The 23,200-nt window shown below is 45.7% G+C and overlaps 1 protein-coding gene across 1 annotated transcript in view; it reads right to left on the reverse strand.

Moving 5' to 3' along the window:
* The window catches only part of LOC115319493, a 44,109-nt gene extending 24,232 nt beyond the window's left edge, over window positions 1-19,877 (reverse strand). Inside the window, exons 1-7 of the mRNA XM_040212477.3 lie at window positions 19,791-19,877; window positions 19,429-19,516; window positions 17,576-17,653; window positions 16,423-16,508; window positions 9,420-9,573; window positions 8,042-8,420; window positions 1,262-2,462 (exon numbers count right to left, since the gene is read on the reverse strand). Coding sequence (XP_040068411.1) covers window positions 1,262-2,462; window positions 8,042-8,420; window positions 9,420-9,573; window positions 16,423-16,508; window positions 17,576-17,653; window positions 19,429-19,504 — 1,974 coding nt within the window. The 5' untranslated portion in view covers window positions 19,505-19,516; window positions 19,791-19,877. The remainder of the gene's footprint in view (window positions 1-1,261; window positions 2,463-8,041; window positions 8,421-9,419; window positions 9,574-16,422; window positions 16,509-17,575; window positions 17,654-19,428; window positions 19,517-19,790) is intronic.
* Window positions 19,878-23,200: the final 3,323 nt, after the last annotated feature.

The following is a 23,200-nucleotide window of genomic DNA, read 5'->3' on the forward strand; positions in this document are numbered from 1 at the left end:
TGGCAAGCCACACAATTGTCTCTGATGCAAAATGGCGCAGGAGTGGAATCACTGAATATTTCTAATATGAGCTTTGATTATTATTTTATTTATTTTTGTATTACTATTTCTTATTATTATTTTGGCCGATTTCCAACTGACAAAAATTGTCATTATTCGTTAGTTCTGCCACAAGGGGGATGTCTATATTGAAGTAAATGAATCATTAAAAAATTTGATGCGCTTGTTTCTCTTGGTGTAATGCAAACATAGATGAAGTCATTTTGCTTCTACCTGACATCATTTGGATTTAAAACAAATATGTATGATACAACAAATGTATGTCATTATTCACATTAACTATGAATAAAGAATATTTTTGCCAAACAATTGTCGAAACCCTGCTGAAAAAGGTGGCATTATTGCCACCATTATAGAGTTCATTCAGGTTAAATAATGAATAAAAAGATTAGAAAAATGGCCTATCATTCAATGCCGATATTGGGAAAACAGGCGGGATAATTACATTGGAAAAATTGGTTTGTGATCGGATCACAGTATTGGAAAGGCCGGAATATAATTGGTTAACAATAGTAGAATAAAATGGCCTATCATTGAATACCTATATAGGACATCATAGCATAATATTGGATACCAATATTGGTAATCCCGGCATATCATTTCGACACCAATATTGGAAATCTTGGCTTATCGTTGGATCTCAATGTTGGAAATCCTGGAATATAATTTGGAACCAATATTGGAAATCACGTTGTAATATTGGTTACAGATATTCATATTTAACTAGACAAATCGGAATGCCAATATTAACATGATAACGGAAGCAACCCTGGATGACCCTTGGCCCAATATCAGAATTTCCATTGGCCCAGGGTTGGAGCGGGTTGCACTCAAATATTGAAATCCAATATTGTGCCAACGCTGGCCCAACACTGGAGTGCTGCCTGGGATTGTTTCTCGCACTTCAGTCACAAGTGCACCGACATAACACGTTGAAACCTGCACGCACAGCAGTGACAGGAGGCGGTGACCTCGTACGAAAGGCGCTAAGGCTGGTGTGAAAAGCGGTCGTAGTGCAGTCGATCTCAGCCAAACGCGAATTCGTGAGCCAGCCATAAGACAGACACAATGCACTCGGCGCCCAACTTTCTTGCTAAATCGGGAGGGAAAGACGCATCACTAATGTTGCGCATTAGACAGCAACACCAGCCCATAAAAGCGTTCTCCGTTAAAACAAAAAGGAAGTAAACACCATAGTTACCTCGGCATCCTTGACACTTTTACGAGAGGTTTTCGAAGTCCGTGCCGACACCGGATTTCTTTCGTCACGCCCCGTCGCGGAATCAAGTGTGGAGTCTGCAGTCACGGGGCCGCTCTCAACGCGGGCAGTCTCTTCAGCGGCACCAAACTGAAACCTGGCACCAACCATCACGGGGTACGTCACCGGCACCAGTTTCCCGTCGGCACACACGTCCTCGTCTTCATCGTCAACAATCTCTCCCTCCTCGAGTGCCGGCGATCCGGGGTAATCGACGAGCGCGGCGAGGGCAGATGTCGAACGGTCGGGCGATTGGGCGGCCGACTCATTGGCACAATTCGACGAATATGGAAGTTGAGAACTTGGCGCCGAATCGCCGCTTGGTTCAGCACAGCATGAAACAGAAGCCGCTTCCAATTCCGCCTCGTCTAGTTGTGAAGGTAAGAAAACTGAGTCATCAGTTCCGGGTTCGAGTGGCACTGGGGACTGCGGAGCGAGAGGATCCGGAATGGCACCATCCCCAGAAGGCAACTGCGGGCCGACCACCGTCTCTGGAAGTCGAGGGGCTATTGTCTCCCCCAAAGGCAGTGGACCAATCTCTTCATCTGGGAGTTGGGGACCAATCATGACTTCGGGAAGCTGGGGGCCAATCATAACCTCCGGTAGTTGGGGACCGATCGTTGCTTCGGGAAGCTGAGGGTCAATCACAGCATCTGGTAGTTGATAATCTGTCGCCGTTTGTGGGAGCTGAGGGCCAATCATTGCTTCTGGCAGTTGCAGCCCAATCATTACCCTAGGAAGTTGAGGGCTAATAATTGTTTCGGGGAGGTTAGGGCCAATTGTTACTTCAGGAAGCTGAGGGCCAATCATTGTTTCAGGGAGTTGAGGGCCAATCATTGTTTCAGGGAGTTGAGGGCCAATCATTGTTTCAGGGAGTTGAGAGCCAATTGTGGCTTTGGGAAGCTGAGGGCCAATTATTACTTCAGGAAGTTGTGGGCCAATCAATGTCTCAGGTAGCTGAGGGCCAATCAGAGCCTCTGGACTGTGTGACGACCGTCGAAGTTTAGCAGCCTTGACGGATGATAAGCCCTTCTGTCTCTTGGATAAGCGACTAGTTTTCATCAAAGATGCTGATGCTCCGCCATCGCTTTCTTCCGAAGAACTACCGTCAGAAGATCCGTAAGACGTGATTGGTATGATCTTCCTAGAAGAAAATGAACCAAAATAATAATTAGCATCTATATAAAAACTACAAGTGCCTACTTCTTGAGCCAGGAAGTGGTTCCCGTTTGGAATCCAATTCTGAAGAACAAAGCAAAAAGCGAATCTCAGCTTTTCAAGCAAAGAAATTTTGTAACTGCCTTGCAGAGGCTGCAGGACTTAATAAACACTGCGTTCTGACAAACTGACAACCTTCAAAGACACTGTCTTAATACTATGTCCACATATACAAAAGGTGGAGCCAGGTCTTACACTATCTAGACATGCATAACAACAAGCAAAGATGTACAAGGACAGCTTGTTGCTTGTTGACTCTTGATTCCACATGGTTAAAGTTGCGCACAAAAAGACAAGAACAGAGGAGAGAAAAACGTAGACAACAAACAAGCAGCTACGTGTTTCTCTCCTCTGTTCTTGTCGTTTTGAGCACAAATTTAACCCTGTTATAAGTGCCAACTCACCCAACTGACTACCTAAAATCGGCATTACCACTAGAATAGACAAACTGCCCCTCCCTTCTCACGCTACCCCTAACCCCCTAACATTGTTTAACAACATTCCAGTCCCGAGTGCCATCACTCTTGAAGCCATGGAAGATATAATCTTTCAATGTCGCTAGATACCGTGATGATGACACCCAGTACAACAGGGGTTCTCACTAATCTAGAGGAACCCCTGTCTCTATTCATAGCTGAAAAACTCCCCCTGGTCTTGACACTGTTGCAGTGAAGTAGTTCAGATGCCTACAAACTTTGTGGTCGTGCATTAGTGCTGGCTCAGACCTTCTAAAACCGTGTTTAACTGGTAAAACAGCTACCTTAGGGACCCTCGACAAAGATTGAGAGCTTGGGGTGCCCCTAATACCCCATTCACAAGAGCTGCCTAAAGGACCTGTAGCTTAGGTCCCCCAGATAAAGGTACCCGTATCCAAAGGAGTTTGGGATCACACGGCAAATAAACGTGGGGTTTAGGGTTGATGTTTATTGCACTGGGGATAGCCCTGCTAAACTGAGGGGCAAACAAGCAATATATAATTTTTGGTCTAAACAGCTTTGTGACACATTCTTTACTTTATTAAAGTGGAATATGTCGTTTTCAAACAAATTAATAATTTCTTCATTGATTTTATTGCATGGTACAAGTAAAAAATCAGCTTTTCTTTAGATCTCGTTGGTGTGGCCAAATTGCCTGCCGTGTTATCCAATTCAAATCCAAAGGAGGGAGGTACACAAGGTGCAAAACGTGATCGACAACTCTCAGTGTTTCCCCGCGTTTGCTCTGCTATTTCTTTACACCTGCTCCCGGGTCTTTCCCCATAGAGAGCCTCTGGAGACCGAGGCGGATTGTTTCGTACACTCCGGTGTTCCTCCTCTGTCGCTAGAGTTCGCCTATGTTGTCCTCCCAGAGACGAACAGACCCTTTGCAAAAATCCCAAAAGCCCACGCGCGCCGTGGGACGAATAATGGGAGTCCTCGGTACGCCCCACCCATCGTTTTTCTACCCGCTACCACGTGGTATACGCAAGCAGGCGCAGGTTACTATGGCAGCAACGTTTGAGCAGCCGAGAACAAAGTCCGATGAGCGCAGGGAAATGGGAGAGAGGGTATCTCAATGGCTGTTTTGCGAGGCTGCCCCCATCTCATCCCTCTCCTTTGTACCGGCTCTGTCGTCTGCTGCACCAACGCTATGTCGAACCTAGCCGAACCCTACCACGTCTGCAGAGAAAAGTAAGTGGATTAAGTAACACTGCCAGACGTAAAGGTAAGTTACAACCAACAACATATTCGAAGAGGTGAATACAGTCGAGCCCGGCTGTATTCACTTCTTTATTATTGTTAATATCGAACAGTCCAAACATCCCCTTGAAAATGACATGTAATAGTATAGGAGTGTTAGTTTTCTTTATCAAACTCCCATGGCCTCCCAGGCGGAGACACTCGATTAGCGAACTAGAGAACGAAGCACGACCGCTCGCACGGGCACCCGTCGCTTCTCCTGCAATCCGATTGCGCCAACGGCGAATACATAGTTTGCGCTGTGGGGCTCCCATACCGCCAAGCCAGCATATGCGCATGGGAGTATGCAACAAAAAAGCAGTTGTAAGAAAGAAAAAAACGAAAAAAAGAAAAGTGGAGGATGGCAAAAGCAAGGGAAGGGCACGCGCGTGCGTAAGGAGGGCAGGGAGTGCCCGCTGTTGGAACGGTAGCGTGCTCTTTTTCCCCGAACACTGCTGCTGCGCGACTTGCTCAAGTCCAAAGTCGCGAAAGCACAAAATAGCAGCCTGCGAAACACGGGCACAATGAGTCGCAAACACGTCGCAAGCAAGAATAGGATTGGATTAGATTGGATGTTGCCAGCGTGTATATGTTGCCAGCACAAGATTGAAAGATTGCGAGATTCGTCGTAGGCATCTCAGAGAGCCTGTGCTGCGACACTGCCAAGGCAAATTTAGAGGCATTTCGATTATAACGCAAACCCCCAAATTAGGTGAGGGAAGTTTTGAAAAAAAACTTGCGTTACAGTCGAGTAAATACGGAAAAAAGTGATTGCTTCGCTAAATGAGTTCAATGCTGATAATGATTGAGGGTTCTTTGATAATGAAGGATATTAATTATTAATTAGAATAGATAGGGTGCTAAAAAAACGCAAAGCATTCATTTTTGAAATAAGGCTCTGCAGAAAAGGTTCCATTTACAATGGGGAAAAAAATAAAGGAAAAATGAATCATAGCACAACACTTCTGCCAACATCGGCATATACCGTATTTACTCGCACAATGAACGCACTCGCGTAATGAATGCACCCCCCCCCAAGTGGGCTCTCAAAATTTCAATTTTTTTTCACTCGCGTATTAAATGCACCCCCCACTCGGAGGTCAAAATTTTGACCCCCTCCCCACACGCGCGCGAAATGAACGCACTTTTCTATCCTGGTGCAGCGAAGTCGCCAATGCATGGGCAGCGTGGGCGAACAAAACGCCTTGCAGAAGGCGTTCAAAAAATTAGAAAAGATCCAACGGAAGCAAGAAAAGGAACATGGAGAGGAGCTTTTTTTCTTGCACAGCCCAGTCTGGGCTTTGGGACCGCGCGCAAGGAGGTAAGAAAAACAAGCGGAGAAGCCCTCTAAGCAAACAAAACAGCTTGCGAAAGGCGGCAAAAAAAAAAAAAAAAAAAGAAAAACGGAACTAGAGAAAAACAAAACAAAGAGGACCTTTTTTTTTTTTTTTTTCATTTTTTGCACAGCGCAGTTTGGTTACGGGGGGAGGGGGGGGGGGGGGGGGGGTCGCGCGCCGCGCGCAAGGAGGTAAGAAAGAGAAGCGGAGAAGCCCTCTAAGCAAACGAAACAGCTTGCGAAAGGCGGCAAAAAGAAAAAAGGAAAAAGAACCACCCACGGAGCTACGAGAAAAACAAACAAAAGAGGAGTTTTTTTTTTCCTAATTTTTGTTTTGCACAGCGCAGTTTGGTTACTGGGGTTCGCGGGTCCTCGCCGCGCGCACGGAGATAAGAAAGATAAACGGAGAAGCCCTCGCCTAAGCAAACAAAACAGCTTGCGAAAGAAAGCAAAAAAAAAAAAAAAAGTACCTAAGGAACTAGAAGAAAAAAGAACAAAGAGGAGCTTTTTTTTTTTTTTTTGCGTTTTTTGCACAGCCCAGTTTGGTTACGGGGTCGCGCGCCGCGCGCAAAGAGATAAGAAGTTACGTCGATTGTTCAGGATAAAAGGTCCGTTCATTATGGGAGTAAATACGGACGCAAAAATTTTACTTCGCGTAATGAACGCCCCCCCCAACTTTGCATCATTTTTTTGAAAAAAAAAAAAGTGCGTTTTTTCTGCGAGTAAATACGGTAAGTTCCAGAAAATGCCTGCAGTGATGTGATTGGCCTAAGCCATTTTGGAGCACCTTTTGGAGCAGCCAAAACAGTGTTTTGGAGCAGCAAATGTGACCTTTGGAGCAGCCAAGACAGTGCTTTGGAGCAGCAAAAGTGGCTTTTGGAGCAGCCAAAACAGTGTTTCGGAGCAGAAAAAGTGACTTTTGGAGGAGATATTGTTAGAAAAATAAATAGTTGTTTTAAGTGCTGGACAAACGAAGGACACTTTGTGTTGTGATGCGTGTGACGTGTTGGGGCGGAATTCGCTGCTTGTGTTTTTGCCGCTGTAGGCGTTGCCAAGCAATTAAAAAAAAACAAAAAAAAAAAAACTTTTTATTTTTTACTGGTTCCCGACGTGGCAGATTTTTATAAAAAGTAAGCAAACGTAAAACAATGACTTGCAAGCGTCCCGGCTGGTGCCTCTCGTGCAATCATGTTCACATGCACGTGAGGGCAACTTCGGCAGGTTTGCAGTTACACGTGCTTCGTCGCGTGAGCGGAGACAACGGCAGTTCGACCGAAACCGAAACCATGCCACTCCGCTCTGTCGCGAACTGGTTCCCAAAATAGTATGCAAAATGTAACTGTCCAGCATACGACAATAAACAGTCCAGCGGCACGTGCTTGCCAGGCCGGCAGGCGAGGTACAGGCTAAACGCACAGAAAAAAAGAACCTGAGCGTATCGATGCAAGACACTGCGAATCAAGGTCAAAAAGTTCTTGGAGCGCTTTGTGCAACGACTGAACTCGAGACAAACAAGCGCGGTGTGCGGGTTCAGCGTGCAGACCATTGCCTTCTTTGCTTTTGCTCACTTCTCGTCATCAACTTTCTTTCGCGGCAGATTTTCCACGTACCGGGGTCCCTCTCGAAAGAAAGTCCACCGAGAGAAGCCTAGGTAATCAAAACTTCGCCAAGCAGTCATTGAGTCAAAGAGGTTTTTTTATAGCAGCGTATGATTTAAACAAGAGCAGGAATATTGATGCGTTTCAGTTTAGAAAGCGCCACATCTGCAGCGACGTGGGGACGGCAACACACGACGTCGCGCGACCACAGCGACTGCGGTCGCACAGCGGTTCAGCTCACGAAGTAACTCTCGCCGCGCAAAAACGTGGTATTGTTTCGCAGCATGACGGCATGTCTGGAACCCGGCACACCAACTAACGTCGCAGCGTTCGGACATGCCCGCGTCTATCGCTAAAAAATTAAAGAAAAGAAAAAAAGAAAAAAAAAAAAAAAGACCCGAGACGACGAGAGCGCGAAACGCGAACGGCGGAAAAAACCATGCAAGACCGAATAGACGATTGATGCAGGGTACTTTGTGTCGGGCGGCGTCTTGTGCCACCTAGCTCACGTATGCTCAATTACAGTTCTCAGCTTAGTTTCGTTTTTGAAAGGCGACCAAAATTGGTTCTTTGGCGCAGGCTTGGCGCAGATTAGCCATATTTTGGCGAAATGTAGCAGGATGTAGCAGAGTTAGCCCCTTGGCGCAGTTTGGCGCAGCAATCACATCACTGGCCTGCAAAGAGCAGCTCGTCTGTCAATAAAAGTATGTCCCTCAATGTGTATGAACCTAATAACGGCACCAATTTGTATGACGTCGTCGGGCGGATATCAAGGGACCACTATTGAGATCGCGGTAAAGACGCTGAATGGAGACGCGTTCCAGGTTTCATAATAAGACAGCCATGCACGCACCCAATCTGTGGCTCCAGCTTGCGCTTCTTTGAAGGAGCCTCGTCGCGAGCCACCCGATGGGCCTCCGGTGCCTCAAAACTGTCCGCTGCCGCGGTGACGACGCCCTCGTGGGTGCCGAGTGAGCCGACGCCGGTGCCGCCGCCGACACCACCGCCATCCCCGTTTGGCGCAGCGGGATCCTCCTGGTACTGGGCAAAGAGCGCCAGGTAGGCCTCGTACTCGGGCGGGCGTTCCCAGGTAACCTCGTTGGTCTCCTGGTTCCAGTAGTAGATGTAGCCCGTCGCGTCGTCCATGCACTCGATCCACACGCACGTCGGCTCGGACGCAGTCGGCTCAGCTGCGGTCAGCTCGGCCGCGGACAGCTTTGGCGCTGTGGTCCCTGGAAACGGAAAGGTCGGAGGGGTGTCAGTGAACGGCGAACACGTTTTAGGGGACAAGAAAGCGCACAATTTTACAGCGACGGCCGACAACCCTTGGTGCGAAACCTCCCCAAGGAACAGACCCCTCACAAAAATTCGAAAGCCCACACGCACCAAGCGACAAATGATGGGAATCGTCAGTACGCCCCTCCCGTCGTCTTCCCTCCCGCTACCCCGTGAAATGTGCAAACGAGCAAGGCTACCGAGGCGATGACACTTAAACAGCCGAGTCGGATGAGTGCGCAGGAATGGGGGAGAGGGTATCGCGTTGAAAGCTCGCGAGGCTGCCCCCTTCTCATCACTTTCCTTTATACAGGCTCCATCGTCCACTACACCCACACTTCGTCCAACCTAGTTGAAGCCTGCCATGGTTGCGGTGCAAAATAAGCGGGCTCGATGACAATGCGAGACGTTAAGGCAAGTTACAATGCATTACATATTGAAATAAGTGAATAGCACAATGCAGATTAAGGTCGTCCTTGTTATCACGGGCAGCACAGACACGGTACGCCGCCAACGACGTACCAACAGATGGCCGGGATGGCTGCAACAGCTGCTGCTGATGGTAGCTGCCACGACTCATGTGCAATTGCGGAGGCGCAACGAGAAAGTGCGTGATCTGTACCGATGGTTCCCGAAATCCGCAGCCGCCGTGGCGCTGAATGTTTTGCAACAGGTCCATTGCGTCGTCCTCCTTCGCAAAAACTCCCAGTGCCTTGAGCGTGCACGTGCAGTCGAAGTGCGGGTCGAAAGAACGAACGCATGCCGGAGGCCAGGTGTTCAAAACAGACGTTCTTGCTTCGACGGTGGCTGCGGCCGGCGCACCATCACGACAAAGCGTGCGCACGACCGTCCGACCGGATGAACTTGTACGCTGTACGGCTAGACCTTAAAAAGTTTGTAGTAAAAAAGATCTTTTCAAAAATAGTTTTTGTGCAAAAATAAAACTGCCATCCAACCTTTGTCGTTGAGTTCCCGGTGCTCGGATTCCACCACGGGTTCGGGCGGTGGCGGCACTGGGTCGGTCGCCAAGCCGAAGCCGGAGCCGCCGGCCTGGCCGTCGTCTGCATTTTCCTTCTCGGCTTGAGAAACCGACGAGATGGCGTCAATCTCCTGAAATGCGTGAACGGCGCGTCAAGGCCTTTAGCGTGTTCGTAAACACTCCTCCCGCCTTTTAAGAAACAATACGAGGCAGACAGTCGTAATTACTCCATCAATCGTCACTAATGACTGACCGTATCCATCAAAAATCACTCGGCATCAAACATCTTTTTTTCAAATCTATGAATCAAACCGTGCTACAGTATAGACCACTTACAACGTAACCGCTTATAGTGCAGGACCGGTATAGCGCGGTTTTTTTAAACCACCGGTTCATCTCCCATAGAACTCCATGTAATTACATACCGCTTAAAATGCAGGCGCGCGAAGGGAAATACCGGTTATAGTGCGGTTTCTGGCACAGCCCGCCGGCCGCGCCGACGACCGGAGCAGCGAGCGCGCTTCCCTGTGCGACACTAGATAACGGCGCTGACGGCGCGAGTAGAGTAACTGTATAGGCTCTGCTTGCAGAGCCTGCATATACAGTTACTCTAGGCGCGAGCAGCAAGCGGCACTCGCGTGGCAGTTGCTCCACAGCCGAGTTGCTCGAAGAAGCGGGAAGAAGCGAAAGGCGAAAGGCTTCAGTTGCCATAGCGACGGAGGGACGCACGCACGTGTCGTTCACGTGCGTGCGTCCCTCCGCTGCGTTGGAAACAAACAACCGCAGCGACAGACCAATCGCAGGTCGAGGAGAAGTGTTGCGCGCGTTACATCGTTACATGCCGGTCGTGCCGGTCGCGGGCCGGCTGCTTCTATCCGCAAACACGGCGTCGGTTGTGATCGTCGTCGTAGACGGCGTTCATCTCATCGTTCCGCGTAAAAGCGCTATCCTTGACTGTGAATTTTCGTTGTGTCGCTATGATAACCCAGCACGTGCTAGAAGGGAAGATTCACCTACTCGTGCGGCGATGTCGTGGCGGCGCTCTCAAGACGGCAGAAACGCCCGTGTCGTCGTGTTTGCTTACTTCGACTACAGTGGTGATTTCTAAGCATTTGTGTCTTCGAACATCGCCCGGATTTCTTATTTGGCGCATTTCATGCGTGCGCTCAAGTTCAAGGTATTACTGGCGCGTACCGTGAGAAGGATGCGAATTTTCACGCGTTTTCATCTCCGGAGAAAAGTGATTAGGGTTAGCAATCCTGAACGCTCTCAACGTCCGTCCGCAACCCGCGACGCCGTTAAAAGGCTGCGCCAGGCAAAAGCTGCTCATTTTTTTCAAAATGTGTAACACACTTGAGACAGAACTGTACTAGTCAGGTGAAATAAAAACTTTCCTCAAACTAAGCTTTATTTTTCATCTAACATAAAATAAATTCTTTTCACAAGTGTAAGTTGTCTCATGGCATGTATTTTGGCCTGAAACATTGATGTTTTGGTTATAGTGCGGTACCGCTTATAGTGCGGATTTTCGCGACTCCCGCGACATACGTTATATGCGGTCTACACTGTACGAAAAACTGAATTTTATAAGGAACGCAGCTGAAGCTCCAGTTTACCCCGACAGCATGGCACTAAAGTTTAGTGGGCACTTCCGTCAAGTTCCCTGGATGTAAAATTTCTAAAATATTCACTTTAATTTTTTTTAAAATCCAGGGTACACATCAACACTTGCGCTTATGTGCTAGGGTTGCCTCGATCCCACGGATAAGGTCGATATACATGAAACGTGCTGGTTTCGCCTGCTTCCCCACTCTCCCTCCTTTCAATCTTTTCTACGACGTCAAATAATACGACGCGGTCGTACGGTGTGGGCACGCAGTTACCTGTGTGCTTCCCACCCGTGGCATGGTAAAGTAACCGCCACTTTACGAGTCCTGTTTTTTCTTGAAGTCCTGGGTTCAATTTGGGGGGGGATGTTTGGAACCTTGTTCTTTCTTTTTAACTTTATTTTTACTTCATTTCCATTATGTGTTTTTTTGTTTCCCCTAAAATCCGTGTCACATATTCCACAAGGGCTCTTCATGGCATTCTGTCACACTTTCTTTAAAAATTCCAACAATTAAATAAACCTTTTTTTTTTTTTCAAGTGCCAACAATAGAGTGTGTCACTATCTGTTGCCTTTTACTATCTGTCCTAATGTTTTATGGCATAAAACTTCAGTATGAACACAACGTGTATGCCACAAAAACCACATTGCTTGAAGTTCGGGGAGTTCCCGAGAAATGAGAATTGTGTTTTTCGTCCCAGATAACTGAACTGCGCATTGCAGGAAGCTCAAATTCCATGAGCACGCGAAGCTAATGGTTGGGATAGAAAGTGCAAGTTTGAGAACATGCCGTTGCCCACATTAAAAATAATTAAATTTTTTTTTTTATTAGTTGACAATTTTTTAATTCTAATACAGTCTAAGCTCATTATAATAGACCTGGATACAACAGACATTTGGATATAACATACCAATTTGTGAAGTTTGGTTGGTTTTCCTCTATGTACCATTCATTCAACTTCATATCTGCATACAACATACTCTTCTTACAACAGACCAAAATCTTGGTCAAAATCAAGGTCCGTTATAACAAGATTAGACTGTATTGTCAAAACAAGAAATGATATTGGGAACGCTCGTGCAATTTGTATAATTGAAAAACACTTGTCAGCAAGATAAATTCTTTTCTTCCTTGCTGACAAGTCTGTTTCACTGAAATAGGTGCTACAGGTACCTACAATGTCATGCTTTGTTTTGATGAAATTAGACTTGGACATCGGTTCCTAGAGAAAGTTAAGTTTTTCTTAGTTATCTTTTGATCCAGGTAACATCATGTTCTCAAACTTTAGCATCCTGTCCCATCCACTTGCGCCACATTCTCATGGAGTTTGAACATTCTCACAAAGTTTGAGCACCTGGGCCGAAAAACACTGTTCTCTTTTCGTGGGATCTCCCTGTACATTTTGGAATTGCTCCTTACTCAGTGATGTGATTGGCCTGAGGTGTTTTGGAGCACCTTTCGGAGCAGCCAAAACAGTGTTTTGGAACAGCAAAAGTGGCTTTTGGAGCAGATATTCTTAGAAGAATAAAAATATTTGTTTTAAGTGCTGGACAAACGAAGGTCACTTTGCTCGCCGCAATAAACAAATTATGGTCATGTTAGACCACCTGGGAGTCTTTCAACATGTAACTGAAATGCCAATGACATGACACATTTTGCAGTGCTTCAGAACTAAACTGCACATATTAAAATTTATTTGAAAATGACCAGCTTAGTAGTAAATATCACAGCATTAGGTTCACTAGTTATACAATATAATAAATAGCAGTCTCTGACTGATGAGACACGTAACTGATGAGACACGTAACTGATGAGACCGGATGGACCATTGACGCGGGTACTTTGTGTCGGGTGGTTGCTTGCGCCACCTAGCTCGTGCATGCTCAATTACGGTGCTTAGTTTAGTTTCGGCTTTGAAAGGCCACAAAAATTTGTCCTTTGGCGCAGGCTTGGCGCAGATTGCCCATATTTTGGCAAAATGTAGCCGGATGTAGCAGGGTTATCCCTTTGGCGCAGTTTGGTCCAATAGGCGCAGCAATCATATCACTGCTTACTCAAAATGAGTCTCAAAACATAAAGGTTGTCTTACACTTGTATTTCGTTTTCTTAAAGGTTAATCTGCGACATACCGTAAAGTTCTGAAAGAACTTTACAGTATGTCGCAGATTCCAGTTTTTTGGGGCTAATTATCCGTAACAAAAAATTACGAAAAATCGCCCACCCCATGATTACCGCTCGTATAATGTCCAAAGGGAATCGCAGTGATGTGATTGGCCAAAGCCGTTTTGGAGCACCTTCCGGAGCAGCTAAAACAGTATTTTGGAGCAGCAAAAGTGGCCTTTGGAGCAGCCGAAACAGTGTTTTGGAGCAGCAGAAGTGGCTTTCGAAGCAGATATTCTTAGAAAAATAATAAAAATATTTCTTTTAAGTGCTGGACAAACGAAAGGAACTTTGCTCGCCGAAATAAACGAATTATGGTCAAGTTCGACTATCGGGAGTCTTTCAAAATGTAACTGAAATGTCAATGACATGGCACAATTTGCAATGCTTCAGTTAAATGATACATACATATGTACCCACTATAGATAGATAAGAACCAAACTTCACATCTTAAAATTTATTTTGAAAATGACCAGCACAGTAGTAAATATCACAGCATTAGGTTGACTAGTTATATAATATAATAAATGGAAGCAGTCTCAGACTGATTAAACACATAACTACTGCAGTGCAATGCGAAATTGTGCACAAGAAAAAGGTGCATTACGACTGGCGGGTACTTTTTGCTTTACGAAACTTTCTGCAAGGCTGCTGCAAGCTTCACTTTGGCTTAGGCTAATAATGAATGTCCAACTCCAATGTCTCCGAAGAGACATTGAGACATCCCACAAGTGTAGAGTGCTGTAGGCATTGCCGAGCAATTCCGAAAAACCGCTTGCCACCGTTTTACTGATTCCAGACATACCAGATTTTCGTCAAAAGTAAACGTAAAACAGTGAATCGTAAGCGTCCCGGCTGATGCCTCTGTCATGCAATCATGTTCATATGCACGTGAGGGCAACTTCGGCAGGCTTGCAGCTGCACGTGCTTCGTTGCGCGAGCGGAGACGGCTGTTCCATCGAAACCGAAACCATGCCCCTCCGCTCCATCGCCAACTGGTCTCCAAAAATTTATGCGAAGTGTAACTGCACAGCATGCGACAAAAAACAGTCCAGCGGCGCGTGCTTGCAAGGACGGCAGGCGAGGTACAAGCTATACCCATAGAAAAAAAGAACCTGAGTGCATTGATGCATCGCGAGCCAGGGTCAGAAAGTTTTAGGGGCGAAGCTCCTTAGGGGGCTAGCCATGTCCGTATGTCCGCCCGCCGTCGGGTGCACGTGCTCCTGCTCGTGAGCACGTGCTCGTGTAGGGCAAACAAAAAAAGAAACCGCATCTCCACGTGGTGAATGATGTTGATTGGGGCGAAGCTCTGGTGGTGCTTGTCGGCGTAGACGCTGAGCCACAGCATGCCGAGCCTTTCATTCGTTTTCATCCATGTCAGAAAGAGAATATGTGGTATGGAACATGGTTATATACGCATTGGAGCATTTGACCGCAGCGTGACATGGATGAAAACGAACGAAAGGCTCGGCATGCTGCAGCTCAGCGTCTACGCAGACAAGCACCACCAGAGCTTTGTCCCAATCAACATCATTTACCACGTGAAGATGCGGTTTTTTTTTTTTTTAAGCGCTTTGTGCAACGACTGCACCCGAGACAAACAAGCGCGCTGTGCGGGTTCAGCGTGCAGACATTGCCTTCTGTGCCTTTAGCTCACTTATCTTCACCAACTTTCTTTCGAGACAGATTTTTCACGTTCCGGGGTTCCTCTCGAAAGAAAGCCCACCAAGAGAAATCTAAGTAATCAGTACTTCGAAACAGCAGTCTTTGAGTTAAAAAGAGATTTTTGTAGTAGCGTATGTTTTAGACAAGAACAGGAATGCTGATGGACTTGCGGCGGTCCTAATGTTTCAGTTTACGAAGCTCCATATTTGTATCGACGTATGGACTGGCTGGCAGGGACCAAATATGGTTTTCCCAAGGCCGCTGCTTTCACGAGCGAGTGCTTCAGCTCACGAAGTACCACTCGCCGCGCAAAAACATGGTTTCGTTTCACAGCGTGACGGCATGGCTGGTACCCAGTACGTTAGCGTCGGAGTGTCCGCACAAGCCCGCGTCTATCGTTGAAAAAATAAAAAAAAAAAAAAAAACGCTAGACGAGACCCACAAGATGTTGAGAGCGCGAAAGAACAGACGGCGGGAAAAACCATGCAAGACCGTATAGACGATTGATGCAGGGTATTTTGTGTCAAACCGCCGCTTGCGCCACCTAGATCACGCAGGCTCAATTACGGTACTCAGTTTAGTTTCGGTTTTGAAAGGCGACCAAAACTGGTCCTTTGGTGCAGGCTTGGGGCAGATTACCCATATTTTGGCAAAATGTAGCAGGATGTAGCAGGGTTGGCCCCTTGGCGCAATTGGCGCAGCAATCACATCCCTGGAATCGCATCAACCATGCTATCTGCGGCATCGGTACGTGCGACAAGCGCGTTCGCCGTGGCTTCTCTCGTATTTATCGCACCGCGACATGTGAACCTGCTGCGTCCGCAATCTGCGGTATCTGTTCCCGTGACATCCTAGTCTGTAGCGCTTTTGTTTGCGACCTGCCTGTGCGATGTCGGTTCCCGTGACACTCAAATTTATAGCAGGTTCTCGCGCGTTTATCGCACTGTGAAACGCAAATGTGTGGCATCCACGTTAGCTGTTATAGCGACAGGGTAGTTCGTAGCAGATTCTCGCATACTTGTCGCACCGTAGGACTTGAATTTGCCTTGACCGCAATCTGTGCCATCAATTCCCGTTTCACTTAGTTTGTAGCGGCCAACCCACCCCCTCCCACCCCCTTCGTGCTTATCACCAAGTTTCTTTTAATAAAATTTTGCTGTTGCATTCCCAAACATTACCCACCCCATATTCTTCATCATTTATCTCTTCATTTTGGGTGGGCATTGTTTTGAAACTTTACGGTAAGTCTGCAATTCAGGCAGTTAAAAAATATTTTCCAGGAGTTCCCTGTCTTTCGGAGTGATTCCGAAACATGTCTCTCTTTTAAATCAAAGAACCAAAATATCAAAATTACTCCTAACTTAAAATTTTTTTCACAACAGAAATGGAGCCGCAAAATAATTTCCTTTTCGGAGAAAGTGCATCTTATGACGCACATGTCATACATCTGTTGTTGTTTTTTTCTAAAGGGGCTTGACGTGATTATGTTTGCGGCTTGGAGTGATTATCCCAGAAACATCAGGAACTGCAAAAGGAACTAACAATACCTTCAAGAAGTCAGCCAGCTGTTCGTCGATTGCATCCTTTGCCACCAAACCATTGCCAGACTCCGCCGGCTTTTTCCGCTTTGCCTCTGCAGGGAGTTTTGAAGCACATCTCTCAGATGCAGCACCCAACAACAAAGAAGAAAAAAAAAAAACATCTGTGCCGCGTACAAAGTAGTAACGGCGATAGCTGTGACACTGTTGGATCCTTATGCGTCTTCCACCTCACGCGAAGGAGGCGTCGCCAATGTCTGCTTAGAGAGTGACACTAATCTATAACTAAAGAACCATCTATCGAAAGTAGACAGATGAATGAACCATACTTGATCGAATGAATTAAAGTTTACGAAGCCGTCGAAACTTTGATTAATTCAACAAACTTTGATGAATTCCGATCAAGTATGGTTCATTCATCCACATATTTTCGATTATTTCCTCTTCGAAAACCCTGCACCTACACTGATAAAAGTGCCGTTATCTCCACTTTTTTTCTTATTTAATTCAAATCATGGGTGTCGGGCTGGCTGGCGACTCGTGTACGGACTCTAACCTTTCTGCACAGCCTTGCATGCCACCCTGGATCACATTTTTGTCTCGCAAATAAATAAATAATATTATTATTATTATATATAGAACAATCTAGATATGCTATGTCACGTCGACTACTATTGCAATCATGTGATATGAAGTCATGCGACGTAAGCTGGCGTGATGTCACAGCGCCACATGTCAGGGTGTCACACGACATCGTGGCACATGGTGTCACGGCACGTGACTTCAGTAGTCAATGAGACATCATCTGTCTAGACAGTTTTATAGTTATAGATGAGTGTGTTACTCATCCTGACACCGTCATATCACGTAACATTGTGATGTCACACGAAATTATGCCCCATGACGGTGTGACATCAAAAGAAGCTGCGACATCACGACACACTACGATGTCATATGACAATGTGTGACACCGTGACAGTGCAATGTCACGCCACACTGTGGCATCACATAACTCTGTGACATTGTGGCAACACCCTTCAGTCTCGTGACATCCAACGATTACGCCGTAAATGTGACAATATTGACAATGAGCACCCTATACCGTTGTTTCGAGTGGGGGGGGTAAGAACAGCTGCAAAAGGTTGATGCTAATCGAACGCACCTTCAGAGTCCGACTCGTCGCTGTCGTCGTAGCTCGTGACCAGAGAAGACAGACCCTGACTGACGCTCTTCGTCAGTTCTGAAAGCAAAAAGGGTGTGAATGCTTGAATGCAAAAATAATTATAGGCTCCCAAGAGCTCATTCCAGGGACAACAGATAAGGCTGCGGCAACACTCCGCTTTAATATCTTTTGAAGTAGTGCCCCGAACTGAAATGCAGCTTCCGTTTCGGACACTACGAGCCATCCCAGCTAATCGAGCACATCGAGAGACCTGCACCGCGCACTCCGCTGCGATGGCAGCAGAAAACGCCACGCCGCTTGTTTGCATAGAAGCAAATGGATGATGCTGACTGGCTAGCTTTTATTTGTAGCGCCCTGCTATGGGCGATTTCGAAACTATTTTTGTGAGTCAACATGTCACAGACTGCGTGCGACAAACTCATCGTGTGAACAAGCTAATAGCACGAAATCTTGGTTTCCCTAAAGGTCTATTCACACGATGCATCTTGTTGGCCAAACTTGTGTCGTGAAACTAGAATTTGGGAAGCAGATTCCCCATCTGAATGCAACCGGAACAGTGGTGCGCCTCCGAAAAAAGTGTTGCGTGTTCCTCGCTTCTGGAGAAATTATTTGCTGAAACCTCACCGAGGCCTGTCAATCAGTCGAAGGAGAAACGCAGATGCTGCCAATGGCCGCTCAACTTGGCTATGACGTCCGACCTTCGAGGCGGAGCAAGCTTTTGGAGGAGTCTGATTTTTGGCCGATTCCGTATCCGAGCCAAAGCCGAAGAAAGAAAAACAAACATAGCGAGCGACACGCGGCGAAACGGTGCGTATGAGTCCTACTCAGTTGAAGTGTGTGAATGGCGCTTTAGCAGTACGGGTTGGTGGCGCGGTGCAGATTCATCAACAGCCGCGACGAGTGCAAGCACCGCATATAAACATGGTAACTGGGGATAACTTCTAGCGGCGCAAAAATGTCGGAAATGCCTCGAGATCATCCGCCTGTTCTTTGACGTTCGCAGTCTTTCCCGGGTTTGGCAGGTCTAGTAAACCCAGTGAGCTGAATCTGACGAAGTTTACTGAGTGATATTAATAAAACAGACTGTCTCTTCACACTGTGCATACTTCATACCATTTTGATGTGAAACGCTTGATATCCCCGGGGCAGATGACAAGGTCTGGCGAAATACTCGTGAGTCAATACGTCACAGGCCAATTTCGCAAAATCTCGGTCTTGCTAAATTGTGGCGCACTAAAAAGATGCATTGTGTGAATAAGCCTTAACTGTTGCGTGCTAGAAAGATGCACCGTGTGAAGAAGCCTTAAGCTCGACAGTGAAAGGAAGCTTTTGCAGAAACAAATAGACACAGTGCAACGATAGCGACGTCTGCATCCGCTTGCCTTTTTTGGCAGCAATTCTACAACCAACAGGATCCCAACATCTGACAGAGATACCGGCTCGAGTGACGTCATTTTTTGACCCTTCGTAACCACTTTTTATGCATAGACGGTATAACACGCTAAACACACAAGTAGAAGGCTCGTTCCAGGCACCACACAGACAAACAAAAGCACTGTTTAAGGCAGAGGCGTCAGAAGTCCCTGAGACATTCCTTTCCACTTCCTACCAATTGCGCACTGGAAATGTCAAAAATTCCTAGGCCCCCAACCTCAACCCCATTTTCGACACCGCTGGTTTTAGGCAGTGAACTAACTAAAGCTTCGAAGCCATCTTGCGAAATACGTAACGTTGGAGGTCCGATCTCGGTACGGCAGACATGCTGCGACTGCTACGCTGCTCAGGCGAAGTTGTACTTACTCGGTTTACGACGTGATGAGACAAACACTTACGTGAGTACGGACGACTCTGTTCCTCCTTGAGTTGCAAGATTTGCCTGCGACCGGTTCTATCTTTGCGCTTGACCATCGTCGACAAGCCCTGTGGACAAAGGACGGCAAGAAATGAGACACATGCGAGACAATCGCTTGGTATGCTGGACACCGAAGGAAAAAAAGAGAGAAGCAGGAACGACGATCAAATTCTGGGACGCTCACGAACCGTAACATCGCGCAACTCGAGGTAGGCCTACAATCGGCCGAAACATGCATTTCCTCACGTGCAAATCGAATGCAGGAGCATTAGGACATTGATAGGAAGTAAGTTTGAAAAAATAACATAGTAGCGAACGTTACAAAGGCGATATAAAACTTACCACAACAGTTTCTGTCGCAGATTCAGAGAGGACTTGATCCAATCACTTGCGTTGCGCATTGATGGCTTCGCACAGACAGACTGCGCCGGTTCGCGTGGGGTGGGAATTAGTGCACGATAAAACAAAATAGGCTGCAAAAAATTTCCAATAGCCTTATAAAACATTTTTTAAACATTTAATTACAAGGATGTAAAACATTACCGAAAATTTAGTTTATAGAACACGTGATTGAAATTAACCAATCACGTCTATAGTTTGTGTTTCGATTTTTGGCTACTTGGGGCATGGTGTACTTGGGTTTTCGGGAAAGCCAACGTAGAGGAAACAAACAGTGCCCAAAAATACAGGGAAACAAGACAAGTAGGGGAAACGTACATACCACTGAGCACTGACTGAACCCAGCGGGGAACGAAGCAATGTGAGCAAGTTCTGGCGCTGTGTGGCTTGTGGTGCGGCTTGAGTGTATGAGCCAACTTGAGCCGTTTGGGCTATGGTTTGAGCACGTGACAAGTTCACATGTCCTCGCGGTTCATTTGTTGCGTTGAGTGGTGCGTGTTTACGTTTGATGTGCAAAAAGATAGCGTGGAGAGATGAGTCGCACCAGCTTGCAACGATTGGCAGACTTCGATGGGAAGCCGTGAAATCTCGTAAGTACGTATAGTTAGTTGTGGCGACGTTCAACAGGTTTTTGACGGTAATCGATTGCTGGACATTTCAGACTTAATTAATTTGAGCGCTGAAATTGGGATGGGCCTAAAGAATCAATGGTCGTTTGTTTTATGACAGAACCTGTACTCACTCGCACCAGATAATTTTGTCACTTCTCTCGCTGAAGGACCCAGGAATCATTCCCCAGTTCGATCCTCGCCCCTGCCAGTTAATTTTGATGTGGATGAGCATCGCCCCGGCGTGCGGCCGTGTTGTCACTACTTCATGATGCAAGCAAAAGACCCCAAGTTACGTAGTCGTTCTGTCTCCTATCTCAACTTCTCAAGGCAGTAGACCGACCTGTAACTGAACATTAATGTCTATACTTAGCCTTTTTAGTCAATTATTTTCTTTGAGAAGATGCGAGATTTTTGTGAGAATTTAAATATTCTTCGATTCCAGCCTATTTGATTTACAGTTCACAAGTTTTTTATGATCCAAGCATAAGTTTCAGCCTACTACATGACCGGAATCTAAAGTTAGATTGAATTCTTTGAAGATTTGAACGAATAGTCACTCTATTATTTATTATAACAGCCGTCAGCCGTAAACAGGGCTTTTACAGGGGTGGGTAGTACAATGCAGTAAATCACAGACATGCACACAACAATACACAAAAAAAAAAAAAAAAAAAAAGGAATGGTGGCACAGAATACTAATACATGCTGCGACAAAAAGCATGAAAAAACAATGCTGCTATAATATGATTTACTGACTAGACAGAACACGGCATTCGAAGGGCGCAAACACTAGTTTAACGCCAACATAACAAGTGAAAGAAGGATGCCAATGGACTCTGAGGCTGGAGTAGAACACCAGACAAGCATTGGGATTAATGAACACTTACGACATGAGACAAAGTACTATGCTCTCTACATTTTAACAAACTCATTAACTGAGGTTAGGGTGACAGTGCTACTTGGCAGAGCATTCTACTCCTTAATCGCTCTAGGAAAAAAACTAGAAGCAATCATTCCTAACAGATGGCTTTCTTATGTCGATAGAATGACGGTGCCTTGTGGATTCACCAATGTGTATGTCCATGTAATTAGATTTGTTTATGCAAATTAAATCATAAAAAATTAAGTATTCTGAATTCAAGAGCTGGGAGCTCGGCACGACAGCGTAGATCACTAGAGAGAATCTGTGCGGTTATATTTGCAAAAGATGAATCTAGCTGCAAGCCGCTGAAATTTTCAGCGGCTTGCAGCGGCTTGCGGCTTGCAGCTAGATGAATCTAGCTGCAATTTTCACATATCCTAGAACTGGTCTCACCAATGTTTTATACGCTATCATTTTTATTTCTGGTGGGGCACTAGCTATGTTCCTTCTAAGATACCAGATTGCCTTGTTAGCTTTTGAGCAGGCTTTTTTAATGTGAGTGTTCCATTGTAAGTCACTCGAGAATGCTAATCCTATTCACATGGAGGAGTTTTGTGCCATCTAAAAAATAATCTTAACCTAAAAATTGGTTTGTTTGTGTTACTCTCATCAATTCCGTTTTTGAAGGGTTTAACACCATCTGCCACTCATTGCACCATTGTTGGCTTTTGCTGAGGTTATTGCTTAGTTCAATTGGATCTTGTTGGGTTTCATTCTTATTATACAATACACAGTCGTCTGCAAACAACTTCATTGGAACAGAAATCCCAAAGCGGAGGTCATCTATAAATATTAAAAATAATAGTGGTCCCAGTACACTACACTGTGGAACTCCCGAAAGGACAGGTGCAAAGCTAGATTTATATTTTCAGATTGACAAATTGAACTCTCGAAGAAAGATAAGAAGAAAACTAATTTGTAATTATTGGGCTCTTAAATATGGTATCAATTTTAAGCAACAATTTAGGATGAGACACTTTGTCTAATGCTTTTGCAAAGTCCAAAAATATTACATCAGTTTGACTTCGGTTGTTAATAAATTGAGCAAGGTCATGCACGGTCTCAACAAGTTGTGTGGTCGTAGACAGACCTTTACGGAAACTGTGTTGATATTCATACATTATATTATGGTCATTTAGAAAAGTCAACATATGTTTAGAAACGGTGCGTTCGGAGCTCGGAGTATGTACTAATAAGAGATATGAGGCGGAAATTTTCCACACAACTCTCCAGACCCCCTTTATGAATAGGTATAATTCTGGCAGTTTTCCAGGCACTTGGCAACCCATTCACCATACCTTTTTAAGAACGCATTTGGAATTCCGTGGGGACTAGAACTTTTCTTAACGTCTATATTAAATAATAAATTTAAAACGCCTTCTTGTGTTTCAATATGTCCATTGAGGGATACTCAGTGAAATCTTTAAATCCCGGCAAAGTTTCGTTATCTCGCATAAAAATAAAAGAAAAGAAGAAATTAAAATTTTTAACGCATTCTTGACTGTTGCCGGAGTCGCTTCCCGATTTGGCACGCGGATTAACGTTACGCTAAAATTTCGTAGGGTCATCAGTAAGAGACTTTTTCAGTGTAACATTATAAAATTTGCTCTTCGAGTCTTTCACAAGCATATTTAAATCATGACTCATGGCGTGAAGTTGGATCCTTTTATTGATATTTGGATTGTGTTCGAGGGTTTTCTGATAACGCTTTATTCTTTTCTTTCTTTGAATGATATCTCTAGTGATCCAAGGACTTTTTTTTCCTTGTCGTTTTTGGCTGAGTAGGCACAAGCTGATTAATGCAGTGTTTAATGACTTCA

This window comes from Ixodes scapularis, unplaced genomic scaffold, assembly GCF_016920785.2.
Source record: "Ixodes scapularis isolate PalLabHiFi unplaced genomic scaffold, ASM1692078v2 PGA_scaffold7__128_contigs__length_106722199, whole genome shotgun sequence".
In the NCBI taxonomy this organism is placed as follows: domain Eukaryota; kingdom Metazoa; phylum Arthropoda; class Arachnida; order Ixodida; family Ixodidae; genus Ixodes; species Ixodes scapularis.